Raw genomic sequence first — 14052 nt, 5'->3', positions numbered from 1 at the left:
GGGATCCCAAACTGCTTACCATGCTAGCCAGGGCGATGAGAGTGGACTGGACCTGGGTGTGGTTTGTGTTCTCAAAGAGGTCATTGGCTTCGAAGATGTCGTGGGGCTTCACTCCATATCTTGTGATGGCCTTAATGAAGTTGCCAATGTTCTCCAGCTGCAAAAGAGGAGAAGCCAATGAACTGTTTTTGAAGTCTTTTCTTACTTTCCTTTTTTCAGGTAACCCAGGTAAAAACTTCATGTTACAGCTCTCCAGTTAAATAAGAATGCTATTCATGACAGAGTAGGAGCAGGCAAATGTGACTTTTTGGGTGTGTTTGGACTTCCTATAATTTCTCACCAGTCACTAGTCTAAGGATAATGCAAGTTTTTCTAGACTCGGTTGTGTCCAAAATATTAATTTAGTCTTGTTCTCCTATGCAGGCCATGCAGCTATCCTTTGAAGCTGCTGTCCTGCCACAAGTATATCCCATTTCCCAGGCATTTGGAGCAGCATAGAGGAGAAAATTAAATTTCTCCCAGGGTATTCATTGCTATTGAGGTGGTTGTGTAGGACAGATATACAGGCTGGGTGTGTCGTATTCAAAATGCTTGAAACCATATCTTATGCTTGAGACATATCTTAGAGATGGAACTCAAGTGTAAACTTGACATTCATTTATATTTTATATACACTTTATACACATATGGAGCCCCGGTGGCAAAGTGTGTTAAAGCACTGGGCTGCTGAACTTGCAGACCGAAAGGTCCCAGGTTCAAACCCCGGGAGCGGCGGGAGCGGCCGCTGTTAGCTCCAGCTTCTGCCAACCTAGCAGTTCGAAAACATGCCAATGTGGGTAGATCAATAGGTACCGCTCAGGCGGGAAGGTAATGGCGCTCCATGCAGTCATGCCGGCCACATGACCTTGGAGGTGTCTACGGACAACGCCGATTCTTAGGCTTAGAAATGGAGATGAGCACCAACCCCCAGAGTCAGACATAACTTAAAGGTGGAAGGACTGAACAGCACAGCTTCTACCACATGGGATCATAGCTTCCAAAAGGCAAAATGTGTTTAGGGCTCAGAGAGGAAAATAAATGTGTTGGCTCTTTATTTCCCTATAGAAATAACTCCAGGGACTTACCATGGGATGAAATATGCCTTGCCTTGAAAAAATTTTTTTTGAGGCTTACAATGCAAAATGAAAAAGTGGAGTGGGGTGGAGAGAACTCACCCGATGCCAGTTCTGTGTGGACTCATTCACCTTCCTCACAGATCCAGGTTGGAGTTTGTTGATAAGCCTTAAAGAGAGAAATTGGTGAAGGAAGTTCATCTCCAATGTCTTTTTTGGAACAGTTGGAAGAGACACCCAGGGCCATTCAGTCCAACCCATTCTGCCATGCAAAGCACTCCTGACAGATGGCCATCCAGCATGTTTAAAAACCTCAAGGAAAAAGGATTCCACCACACTCCAAGGCAGCATATTCCATTGTCAAACAGCTCTGATCATCAGGAAGTTCTTCCTCATGTTTAGATGGAATATATTTTCCTGCAATTTGAATCAGTTGCTCCATTTCCTAATCTCTGTAGCATTAGAAACAAGCTGGTTCTATGTTATATTTACTATGATATCATTCCACATATTTAACATACAGTATTTATGTTTCTCAAATAGTCTGTCATGCCTCATGTTTTTCCTATGCGAAGCAGTATCTTCTCAGTGGGGGAAAGTGGACACATTGGGTGGAATCAGGAGTTGGGCAAGGGCAGGCGGCCTGCGTTTCTCAATCTACCTCATTCTCGGGACACTCATGTACAAGGCATTTCATTAAAGTTGTACTTTTGATCTATATCAGTGCATGTAAAGTAAAACATCCTCCTGCTTCCTGCCATGTTCCTTGGGCGTTCCTTTCTAGTAGTTGGCAGAGTATGAATGGTTGCTGGTTGTAGGGACTAGTCACTAACGCATTAACTAATTCTGCAGTCTCCATCTTTCAAGAAGCCTTTGCAGCTTACAAAAAAAAGGTTGTAGTGCTGTTGTTGGATTTCCTTTGCCCACCCTCTTCCAACAAAGACCTTTCCCTGGGGCTTCTTACTCGCATAGGATGATTCCATCTTTCAGACTTTCCATGAAGTTTTCTCCAATCCGCCTCCCAGTCACTTCCTCAATCCATATTCGCAGTTCATGCTCCCTCTGGGGATCATATTTTTGTGCTAGCTGTAGAAAAGAAGAGAATATTTTAAAATTACATCAAAAAGCCGACAAGAATCCAGCCACTAGTGTAGCATGTGACACAGCCCTTTTGATGCACTGCCATTTGAGTTTGAACCTAGAATCAACCTATCCCCAAAAGATAATGTATCATTTTCCACTAAAAAAATGAACACACTATGTCCAGCACACTATGTTTAGACTAAGGGTTGCCCTAGGTGAAACGACTTGAAGACACACGACAACAACTTGATAGTCAAATAATTAACTTGACTATCTCATCAATCAAATGCAGGCCCATACTTCCCACTGAAATACTGGTGAGTTTATATTGGTTACAATTGTTTGTTCTAAATAATGTATTGTTCTTTCAATTTTTTTTTACTACAAATAAGATGTGCAGTGTGCATAGGATTGCGTTCATATTTTTTTCAAAGCATAGGGGCCATGGTAGCTTAGTGGGTTAATAAATGTTTTTAATGTTTGATATGTATTACTTTTAAATTTACAGTAGAGTCTCACTTATCCAACATTTGCTTATCCAACATTCTGGATTATCCAACGCATTTTTGTAGTCAATGTTTTCAATACATCGTGATATTTTGGTGCTAAATTCGTAAATACAGTAATTACTACATAGCATTACCATGTATTGAAGTACCTTTTCTGTCAAATTTGTTGTATAACATGATGTTTTGGTGCTTAATTTGTAAACTCATAACCTAATTTGATGTTTAATAGGCTTCTCCTTAATCTCTCCTTATTATCCAACATATTCGCTTATCCAATGTTCTGCCGGCCCGTTTATGTTGGATAAGTGAGACTCTACTGTAATTGAGTTTAAGTCTCTGTATGTATTTTAAGGCATCGCATGGTTGCCATATGTAAGCTGCCTTGAGTCCCCTTCAGGGTAGAGAAAGACAGGGTAGAAATAAGGTAAATAAACTGCTAGCTGCAGGAAATCTGCTGACCGGAAGGTTGGCAGTTCGAAGTTGCAAGTTGGGTTGAGCTACTGCTGTCAGCCCTAGCTTCTGCCAACCTAGCAGTTCTAAAGCATGCAATGCGAGTAGATCAATAGGTACCACCTCGGAGGGAAAGGTAAAAAGGTGGCCCATGCAGACATGCCAGCAGTACTATCAGAGATGTCTACAGACAACAGGCTCCTCGGCATGGAAAAATGGAACAAGAGCTCCTCCCCATGGCTGGAGTTGAGCATCGCTCCAGATGCCAGAGATGAAAGGAGAGGCCTTACCATTGTCTGTGTATTGTATGTCATTCTCCACTGTATAAAAGGCATTGAATGTTTGCCTTATATGTGTATATCTGCTTCGAATCCCTCCTACTCAATATGCCCAAATTTGAACACTGGTGGAGTTTGGGGAAAATAGATCTTGACATTTAGGAGTTGCAATTGCTGAGATTCATCTACAGTCAAAGAGCCCCTTGAACCCTATCAATGATAGAATTGGGCCAAATTTCCCACACAGAACCCTCATGACCAACAGAAAATACTGGTCTTTAGCGACCCCTCTGAACCCCACCTCCCTCGCGACCCCTTCCCCAGGGGTCCTGACCCCAGGTTGAGAAACGCTGGCCTAGAGGCTGCATTTTGTGTATATATGAACCTGTGCATATCAGTCCTGCAGATATAGAGATCATACTGAATGGATCTTTTAAGAACGTCAGCAGTGCAGGCAATAACACCCACACATCAGAACTAGTAGCAAAAGAAAGTCTGAGTATCAAGGCAGGCCTCTTATTTCCTTCTTATAGCTTAGACTCAAACTATCCCTGTGTCTTGCAAGCATTTCTATGTAAACTATTTGTAGTTTTTGACAATTCACATTTTTATAGACTATAATATTGTGGTTCATCAAGCGAAAAAAAGGCAAGTGAATGTAATATTAGCAAGCTGGGAACAGCCTAGAGCTATTGAGTAGGAGCATAGGTGGATGATACTTGAACAGCGATTGTTGATGGGAGAGAAATGATAAACCCATGCATTTCATTTGTAAAATATTTAAGTAAATATAAGTGCAATGGAAACTTAAAACTAATCAGAGAGGATGACGTATCACTAGAATTCGGGTTTTATGGGAAAAGCAACCTTGGCTGGAGCTTGCCTCTTTATTTGGAAATATACTTGCAAACCAGGGCCTTCTAAGGGCTTTGTGCCCCCCCCCCCTTCACCCTGACACACGGATCCTGGTCTCCACTGGTCTCCGGGGAACAGGCAGCAGGAGTGACAGGCGATGGCTATGAGGACTTTATAATCTTGCAAGAAGTCCATGACAGCATGTGGTCTTTTTTAAAAGGTCCATGCTCTCTTCCAGCCAAAAAGGCCAGATGCTAAAGTCATTACGATATGTCTGCTGCACAGACATATCAATATTTCTGTGCTCTTCTGTTGGTTTATTTTTTTTAATTTAATCTTATAGCAGTGAGGTAACACAAAGCCTCTATCAGCTTTAGTCTGGCAACTATCAGAGAAGAATATCATATAAGTAGGTTATTGTGTGTGTGTGTACATACATACGTACGTACGTACGGTCACACATACCATCAAGTCACCTGTCAATTTATGGTGACTCCATGACTTTCATTTGGTTTTTTAAGCAAGTAGTTCTCTGAGGTGGCTTTGCCAGTTCCTCCCTCAGTAATACAGTCAACAACACCAGTGAAGTCTTGGCTCTGCTTTTCCTCTCCTTTGCTTCAGTTCCCTCTGTTTAGGTTCTCCAATAGTGTAGATGCCTCCATTTGTATTAGTTTTTGGATGGAGCTTTAAAAAAAACCCCTAGAGGCCAGCCTTAGTTGGTTTAGTCCATTTGTCTGCACAGAGCTTTCTTGCTAAGTCTTCTTTCCTTTCTGCTATAGAGCTACAGAGTTGCCGGACTGTGGCGCAGGCTGGAAAGCAAGCCAGCTGCAACAAATCACTTTGACCAAGAGGTCATGAGTTCGAGGCCAGCCTATGCCTGCATCTTGTCTCTGTCTCTGTTCTATGTTATGGCATTGAATGTTTGCCTTTATGTGTGCAATGTGATCCGCCCTGAGTCCCCTTCGGGGTGAGAAGGGCAGAATATAAATGCTGTAAATAAATAATAAATAAATTTAGAGGCCTGGATATTGTCTGGAAATCCTAGGCCCAGCAATCCAAACAGGAATTGTTAGCATTAAACTCTTCATATACCATCAGTCCCAGTGACAACAGAAGCTTGTGGTCAGCCCAAGTTTCACAAAATAGAAGACCAAGTCCATTGCTTTACATCAGAGGCAAAAGACTTTCAGAGACTCCAGAGAGATGACTGTGACCAGCAAAATCTCCTTTTGTAATGTATTGTATTAAGCTATCTTTCAATAGCCCCGGGTGGAGTTAACCCTTTATTCATCTTGTTTTCATTAAACTTGTTTTGGTTAACTTGCATCTTGCCTAAAGTGCCTCTGTATATTAAGGGTCAGATAACCCCTGAGTAAAGCCAAACACTATAGTTTTCCAAAGTCTCGGGTATGCCATCACAACACCTGATACTTGTCATAAATCTACCAGCCAAGTACTAACCATACTGACCTTCCTTAACTTCCAAAATCAGACAGGAATTGTTTCCTTTAGGGCAGTAGTTCCCAACCTTTGGTTTTCCAGGTGTTTTGGATTTTAACTCCCATAACCTCAAGCTAGCTTGGCCAATTGTCAGGGAGCTGAAATCTAAAACAATTGTCAGGGAGCTGAAGTCTAAAACACCTGGAAGACCAAAGGTTGGGCACCATTGCCCTAAAGGAACCAATCTCTGTCTGATTTTGGAATCTAAGGAAGGTCAGCTGTGCTTGGCTGGTACCACTGCTTTAGGGTATTTAGGCCCAGCAAGAAGCAGGTATGCATGCACATCTAAAATAATAACATGTGTGCTAAAAAAATATTCCAGAATTCCTATAGGAAACCATAAGAAATTTCAGGATCTCTCAGAGCTAGTGGCCAGAGCTATCTGGCTGTCTAGATGCTGTTAAACTACAATTTCCATCAAATTGAGCCAGTATAGCCAGGAGTGAGGACAGATTAGGATTACAGCCTTTAGTGACATTTCCTCTCCTTCTATGAGCTCCAAGCGTCTGGCCCCCACTGCCCTGCTTTTGAGTTTCTCACTCTGTCCCCTGCTATATTAAAAACCAAGTTTAACAGTGCTTTTATCCCCTAACAACAACACAAATGCAGTCAAATTCATCACTTCCTATTCTACAACTCCTCCCTCTCAATGACAGGGGCTTTATTGCCACAAGCAAAAAACATTGGTTATTTTCTTTTGTCAACATTTACACAGCAATACACAACTGTAGGCTGTGATGTATGGATGTAGCAGGGCTGGATCCTTCTAGCTGTAGGGAGCTGGAATGCATCACATTTGGCAACTTAGCTCTGAGCACTACAGAAGCACATCACCAAATTTGGCTAGTTATCTCGAACTGGAGCATGAAATTGAATTCCAGCAAGTGTTTCCATTGTTAGAAAAAAACTGTTCTAAAACTACAGCTAGTGAATCCCAGTAATGGAATCCTGGGATTTGGCAGCTGCTAAATGTGGCGTCTGCAGTACCATTTCATAGGTTAATTCCCACAAGGGGAAACTATGGCCTTCCAGATGTTGCTGCAGATGTTAATTCCTTATGATTGGCTTTTGCTGGTTGGAGCTGACTAGAATTACAATATCTTGAGCGTCACAGTTGATATAGTATCATAGCAAAGAATTCCTCAAATTGTTATCCTTACTTAATGTCTCACCATTTCACATGGTTTCTCAGAATTGTTTATTTTTCCTTCCTCTCTTCATTTTCTCTCTCTTTTGCTGGTGGAATGCTCCTATACTCATGTCATTGTCACTTTGAGCCCATCTAGACAGGCCCAAAACGTGGGACCTGTCTGGGTTTTTACCAGCATGTCCAAATGACGCCTTTGGTAAAAACAAATAAATTCAGAATAATCTACGTCAGTGGCTTTCAGCATGGGGTCCCCAGATGTTTTTGGCTTTCAACTCCCAGAAATCCTAACAGGTGGTAAACTGGTTGGTATTTCTGGGAGTTGTAGGCCAAAAACATCTGGGGACCCCAGGTTGAGAACCACTGACCTAAGTTATTCCGAATTAATGAAATACCCCATTAGAATCCATGTCCAATTGGGTATTGAACCTTTGGGGACTCACTTCTGGATAGTCCTGGGTTTCTTTCCTCCCCCCCCCCCCCCAGATCTCCTGGTACGTCATTTTCTTGCATGAGGAGGAACATAATGGAGGCCAGATAAGTTTAACTTTATTTTTAGGGGTTATTTTGGGAGGCTGTGTGGAAGTGCCCTTTGACACAATATGAAAAAACACCTTGGCTTTACCTACACTATTACACAAGGTGGGTTCTGCTCAAAAGGCGCATCTACAGCATACGAGATGGTACAGCTCTTGGTAAAATAGGAAGAATTGTACCATTTCACATATCTCATATGGAATGTTATTGTGTCATCAAACACCTTGTGATCTTAGCACAACTGAAGGCAGATTGGGTTGATTATGTTGCCAACATAATGTCATGCTTTTTATATTTACTTGTAAAAGTGGTATGAAAGAGGGGAGGGATCAGCATTTGCTTGTGATAACATTCATTAATTTAAACATTTATATCCTGCCCCTGTATCATGCAGACATGCCCTATCTACAACTTCAAAATTGGTTACATTAAATCTTATCGGCTCTTCAGCTACAATACATGAATCAGTGTCATGACAGTTCATTCTCCATGTCTTAGAAAGATCACAACCAGTGAAGACATCTGCCCTTGCATGTTGCAACTTTGCTGCTGAATATGCATGTCCAGTGTGGAATACATCTCACCACGTTAAAACAGTAGATGTGGCTCTGAATGAGACATGTCACATTATCACAGGATGACTATGCCCTACATCACTGGAGAAATTATACTGTTTAGCTGGTATTGCACCACCTGACATCTGCCAGGAAGTAGCATCCAGCAATGAAAGAACTGAGGCATTAACATCTCCAGCCCATCCTCTGTTCGGATATGAGCCAGCATGACAACGACTTAAAACAAGAAACAGCTTCCTAAGATCTACAGATCACTCACAGGAACATCTAGGCAAGCGAGAGTCCAAGAGTGGCAGGCTAAAACCCGAAACCTCAATCAGTGACTGACATCGGATGAGAAACTCCTTCCTGGGCATACAGAAGACTGGGTGACTTGGAAGGTCCTGAACAGACTGCGCTCTGGTACCATGAGATTTAGAGCTAACCTTAAGAAATGGGGCTACAAAGTGGAGTCTATGACATACGAGTGTGGAGAAGAGCAAATCACAGAACGCTTACAACAATGCAGCCTGAGCCCTGCCACATGCCCAATGGAGGATCTTCTTACAGCGACACCAGAGGCACTCCAAGTGACCAGTTTCTCGTCAAAGGAAGTCTAGCATAATGCCAAGTTTTTAACTTTGTTTGTGGTTTTTAAAAATACATCATAGATGTATTCTCAACTTGCTTCTTACATGGTAAATAAATAGAAAGATAATTACTAAAGAAAGCCTGTAAAAGTTGAGCAACATCAGGCACTTGTGAGAATATTTTCAACAGGTCCTCCACTCTTTTTTAATTGCAAAGCAATTGTCACAAGAAGAGAGCACCCCCCCCCCCCCCACGCCCAATGGCTATTTTTATTATCAAGTGCCCTCTCCAGCTGCTTGTTAGACAGGAGTGTGGGAGGAAGGGGATACAGAGCTTTCTTTCTCTTCCCTTTCTTTCCCTTGCACAAAAATTTGGATTAAATTCACTTGATGAAAGAAGCAGTCCACAAAGACGGGGTATTCTCGGTGTGAAATTCTGATCCACACTGCAGCTTTTTGCAGCTGCTGTAGGTTTAAAAAAAACACACACTCAGGGCAAATATTCCCATCCAATATAGCCTGAGCAGAGCCCTGGGCCATAGATTCTAAAGTCAATGAATGCCTGAGCAATGAATGTGTATCACAAGCAATTCATTGTAGGCAAAAGCAAGCCAGATGAAGGAAATCTAATTCAGTTTTTTTAAAACTTTGTGTTGAGTTGGGAGGACTTTGGATTTCCAGCAAAATTATGTTCTGATTGCCCCATGCTTGGCCAGCAGTTGCAAATGGCTAGGACAATTTATTTTTGACTTGGAGAGCAGGAACAAGGATTGTGATGAGCTTAATTCCTGGCTCATGCAATGCTGTCTCTAGGAAGCAATACAACAAGGGAGGGGTAAGATTTTAATAAACAATTGGGCTTTCAGGCTATGTTAGATGCTAAATTCCCAATCTGTAATGCAGCCAATTGTGAAATCCTTGTCGACCGCTGAATTGTTAGGTTAATTTTGTGATATGGGAGTGGGCTCATCATGGCGGTAGGTAGTAAAGCACCAGTATTGATCTGGGCTTTATGTAAAGGTAAAGGTTTCCCCTGATGTTAAGCCTAGTTGTGTCCGACTCTGGGGGTTGGTTCTCATCTCCATTTCTAAGCTGAAGAGCCGGGGTTGTCCATAGACACCTCCAAGGTCATGTGGCTGGCATGACTGCACGGAGCGCCGTTACCTTCCCGCCAGAGCAGTACCTATTGATCTACTCACATTTGAATGTTTTCGAACTGCTAGGTTGGCAGAAGCTGGGGCTAACAGTAGGTGCTCACCCCGCTCCCCAGATTCGAACTGCCAACCTTTCGGTCAGCAAGTTCAACAGCTCAGCAGTTTAACCCGCTGCGCCAGTGGGGCTCCCATTGGGCTTTATGACAGTTTGCTAAATGTACTATGCAGTGTTTATGTTTCACTTTGAAAGTTGTGAGTTCAGCCTGTGGACATGATCCTCCATCAATGGATGGTGAGCATTAGGAGCTCTTTTGATGACCTAAATACCCTAAGACAGTGGTGAAACTTGTGGTTCTCCCAGTGTTTTGAACTTTAGCTCCCAGAATTCCCGGGCTGTGGCGCTGGCTGGAGAGCAAGCCGGCTGCAACCAGCTGCAATGAATCACTCTGACCAGGAGATCATGAGTTTGAGGCCCGCTCGGAGCCTATGTTTGTCTTGTCTTTGTTCTATGTTAAAAGGCATTGAATGTTTGCCTATATGTGTAATGTGATCTGCCCTTCGAGGGTGAGAAGGGCGGAATATAACTGCTGCAAATAAATAAATAAATAAATGGCCAGGGCTTCTGGGAGCTATAGCCCCAAATATCTGGAGGGTCACAAGTTTGACACCTCTGTCCTAAGGGGCACCAAATGTTGCCTTCTCTGATGTTGGAAACTGAGCTCAGCCAGCCCTGCTAATACTTGTATGGAAAACCACCAAGGAAGAGGTGCTATGGGTTCTATTTTAGAAGAAGGATCTGTCAGAACTACTGAGAATCCCTTACCTATGAAAACCTTGGGCAATGCATGGAGTAGGTTGACAGGTAACTTGAAAGCACAAACCTACACACAGTACCTGCACATTCACGGACTCGCAATTAGTCTTCCTTTGAAATATTCCAGATTTCCTTTCCTCTCCCCATGTGTCCTTCCAACTCCTGCTTACTGCATGCAACATCCAGTCTTGGGCAATCTTTCAGAAACTGATTTCCCCCCATTTCCGCTGCTAATCTCCTTTAGCAATATTATACTAGTCAAACATTACCATCATTTTTAGAGCTAACATTCCTCTTCCCTTGCTTGACCTCTGTTGAAGCCTTATCATGGAAACAACAGATGTGTTTACTTGGCAGCAGCCATCTTTACTGGATACCAGACCACGGGAACACATATGGCAAGTAATCAATACATTCCATTTAATTTACATTAACCTTGGAGTGGTGATAAAAGGCTTGTGGTAATATGGATCTCCAAATGAAAATTAGTTTGGATGCTTCTGAGCTCAAGTACTATGACAGCCCAAGCTTCGCCAACAGGAATGAGGTCTGGAGTGCAGCAGAACCACAAGAGGTAACCTTCCCATAACACATACATCCTGCTGGGTGTGATGGAAGGGATTCTATTTCTAATAATCAACAGAGGGAGAAGGGATATTAACCAAGATTGTTGCTGTGTGCCTTCAAGTTGTTGCTGACTTACGGAGACCTTAAAGCAAATCTGCCACAGAGTTTTCCTGGCACAATTTGTGCAGTTTGCCTAGATACTACAGCAATAATTTTAAAAGACGTTATGCTGAATGGAAAGGGCCTTGCTTGTAAATTTACTACCTGTTCCTGGATCAATAGGTTGTCTATGCACATTCAACAATGTGGTCATGGTAAGTTTTACCTTTATGCCATATTGATGTATGCCTTTAATATGCAAATGCCCCCCTTTGGGCCCAAGTTAGAATCAGTGGTGATGCCTTTTGATTATAACTGGAAGATCTATCAGGTGTTTTAGTACCAGGAGGAGAATGCGGTAGAGCCTGCAATAAGGATCACTGTGGTAATTCAAGAAAAATACACATGGGATTTTTTGGGCTCCTCTTTTTAAAAGAATATTTTGCTTTCTTCTGTGTGTAAGAGAGATATTTAGGATTCCTCCCTAGTTTACTACATGAAGCTGACATAGATTCATAGAGTTGGAAGAGACCTCATGGGCTATCCAGTCCAACCTCCTGCCAAGAATCAGGAAAATCACATTCAAAGCACCCCGACAGATGGCCATCTAGCCTCTGTTTAAAAGCCTCCAAGGAAGGAGCCTCCACCACATTCCGGGGCAGAGAGTTCCACTGATGAACCGCTCTCACAGCGAGGAAGTTCTTCCTAATGTTCAGGTGGAATCTCCTTTCCTGCAGTTTGTTTCACATCCTAGTCTCCAGGGCAGCAGAAAACAAGCTTGCATGTTACATGGAAACAACTAAAGTCAATTAATTGATAGCAAGTTGAGGTTTTATAGATAAACACTTCCTTCATACGATATAACATAGCTCTCTGTATGTATATTTGCAGAGTTTAGAAAAGTTGTGGTTTTTTGGATTGTAACTCTAAAGGCCCTGGTGGCTGAGAAATGCTTGGGAACTATTCCAGTGTCTATGTATATGTATACATGCATATGTTACAATAACATGGTACCAGGAAGAGGAAAAATCATTGTGTAAGGTCAAATTGGAAGCTGAGCAAACACACTCTATAAGCAGAGGTAGGGGTTAAGGTGACATTAGCTTCAGCATTAGCTAGACCTTGGCTGACAGCTCTATGTAAATATGCCTAAGATTCATATCTCTAAACCTCCTGCTTATCACAATATAGCTAGAGAATATTCCAATTCTCATCCATGCAGTTGTCTCAGCTGATTGTCACTGGCTATTATCTCACTTCTGTGTGTGGCATTCTGATATTGCTTACCTATCCAATTATTCCTGATAATAATAATTTTGCTCTTTTCCAGTTAGATTGCTGTTTTACTTTGCTATTGCGAAAGGGCTCTGCACCACAGCTCTTATGTAGTATGCATTTGCTGTGTGCTTTCAAGTCATTTTGACATCTGTGACCATAAGAGGAACTAGTCACTGGGTTTTGTTGGCAAGACGTGTTCAGGAGGTACTGGCGTTGCCTTCCTTGGATACTGTGTGACTTGCTCAAGGCCAGCCAGTGGTTTCCATGGCTGGGCAGGTAGCTGAGCTCTTGTCTCCAGAATCATATCCCAATGCTCAAACAACTGATAGCACTGTTGTTCTGGTAATTTTTTAGATTACATATTTAAGACTGCTATAGAATCTGACGACCTCATCATACCGGGTAATTTCAGCAGCATATGTCGGTGATGGCCAACAGAGAGCTCTGGCATGGGCTGGTCCATGAAGTTATGAAGAGTCAGAAGCGACTGAATGAATAAACAACAACAAATGCCAGTTTCTCTCTATTTGTACCATGGAGCCTGCCGGCTCCCTTCCCACAATGTAGAGCTACTACTGGCAGGGCTCTGTCACACAAATGGAGAAGCACCAGTGCATGCTGCCATTGCGGCAACACTGGAGGCTTCCCATATTGTATAGGGATAAACGGGGGGAAGCCGGGTGGCAGATGCTTCCCCCCGTGGGTTCAAGTAAGGGGGAAACCGGACGATGCAGGGTGTGGGACAATGGGTTCCCCATGCCCCACACTAAATTCTCCACAATGTGTGGTGATCCCGATGACTCATGTGATAAGGTCAATTGAGTTGGAAGAGACCACATGGGCCATTTAGTCCAACCCCATTCTGCCATGCAGGAAAACCACAAAGTACCCCTGACAGATGGCCATCCAACCTCTGTTGACAAGTCTTCAAAGAAGGAGCATCCACCACATTCCAAGGCAGTGAGTTCCACTGCTGAACCGCTTTTATAGTCAGAAAGTTCTTCCTAATGTTCAGGTGGAATCCCCTTTCCTGTCATTTGAATCCATTGCTCTGAGTCCTAGTCTCCAGGGCAGCAGGCAGCAAGCCTGCTCCCCCTTCCTTATCACATCCTTTCAGATATTTAAAGATGGCCGTCATGTCTCCTCTCAATCTTCTCATCTGCAGGCTAAACATATTTATTTATTTATTTATTTATTTATTATTTAAACTTATATGCCGCCACTCCCCTAGGGCTCGGGGCGGCTTACAAGAAAGGCTAAAATCTAACAATTTAAAAACATCTTTAAAATATCTTTTAAAAAAATCTTTAACTTCTTTAAGCCACTCCTCATCAAACATAGTCTCCAGACCTTTTGCATGGCACCATGGTTATACTGTATCTGGAATACTGTATACTGTATCTCCCCGTATGGACTTGCCCGGGCTCTGAAATCCTCAGGAGAGGCCTTTCTCTGTATCATCGCCATCACAAGTACGGCTGTTGGGAACATTAAAAGAGGGGGCCTTCTTGGTGGCTGTCCTTGG

General features: G+C 42.7%; 1 protein-coding gene across 1 annotated transcript in view; it reads right to left on the bottom strand.

Annotated features, from left to right (window-relative positions):
• cnn1 (calponin 1) overlaps positions 1–14052 on the bottom strand; it is a 43651-nt gene that overhangs the window by 7858 nt on the left and 21741 nt on the right. The window contains exons 2-4 of the mRNA XM_062971447.1: positions 2077–2198; positions 1215–1281; positions 20–157 (exon numbers count right to left, since the gene is read on the bottom strand). Coding sequence (XP_062827517.1) covers positions 20–157; positions 1215–1281; positions 2077–2198 — 327 coding nt within the window. The remainder of the gene's footprint in view (positions 1–19; positions 158–1214; positions 1282–2076; positions 2199–14052) is intronic.

This window comes from Anolis carolinensis, chromosome 2 (assembly GCF_035594765.1).
Source record: "Anolis carolinensis isolate JA03-04 chromosome 2, rAnoCar3.1.pri, whole genome shotgun sequence".
Lineage (NCBI taxonomy): Eukaryota > Metazoa > Chordata > Lepidosauria > Squamata > Dactyloidae > Anolis > Anolis carolinensis.
The sequence above is the reverse complement of the archived record's forward strand: the minus strand, read 5'-3'. Positions and strand labels throughout refer to the sequence as shown.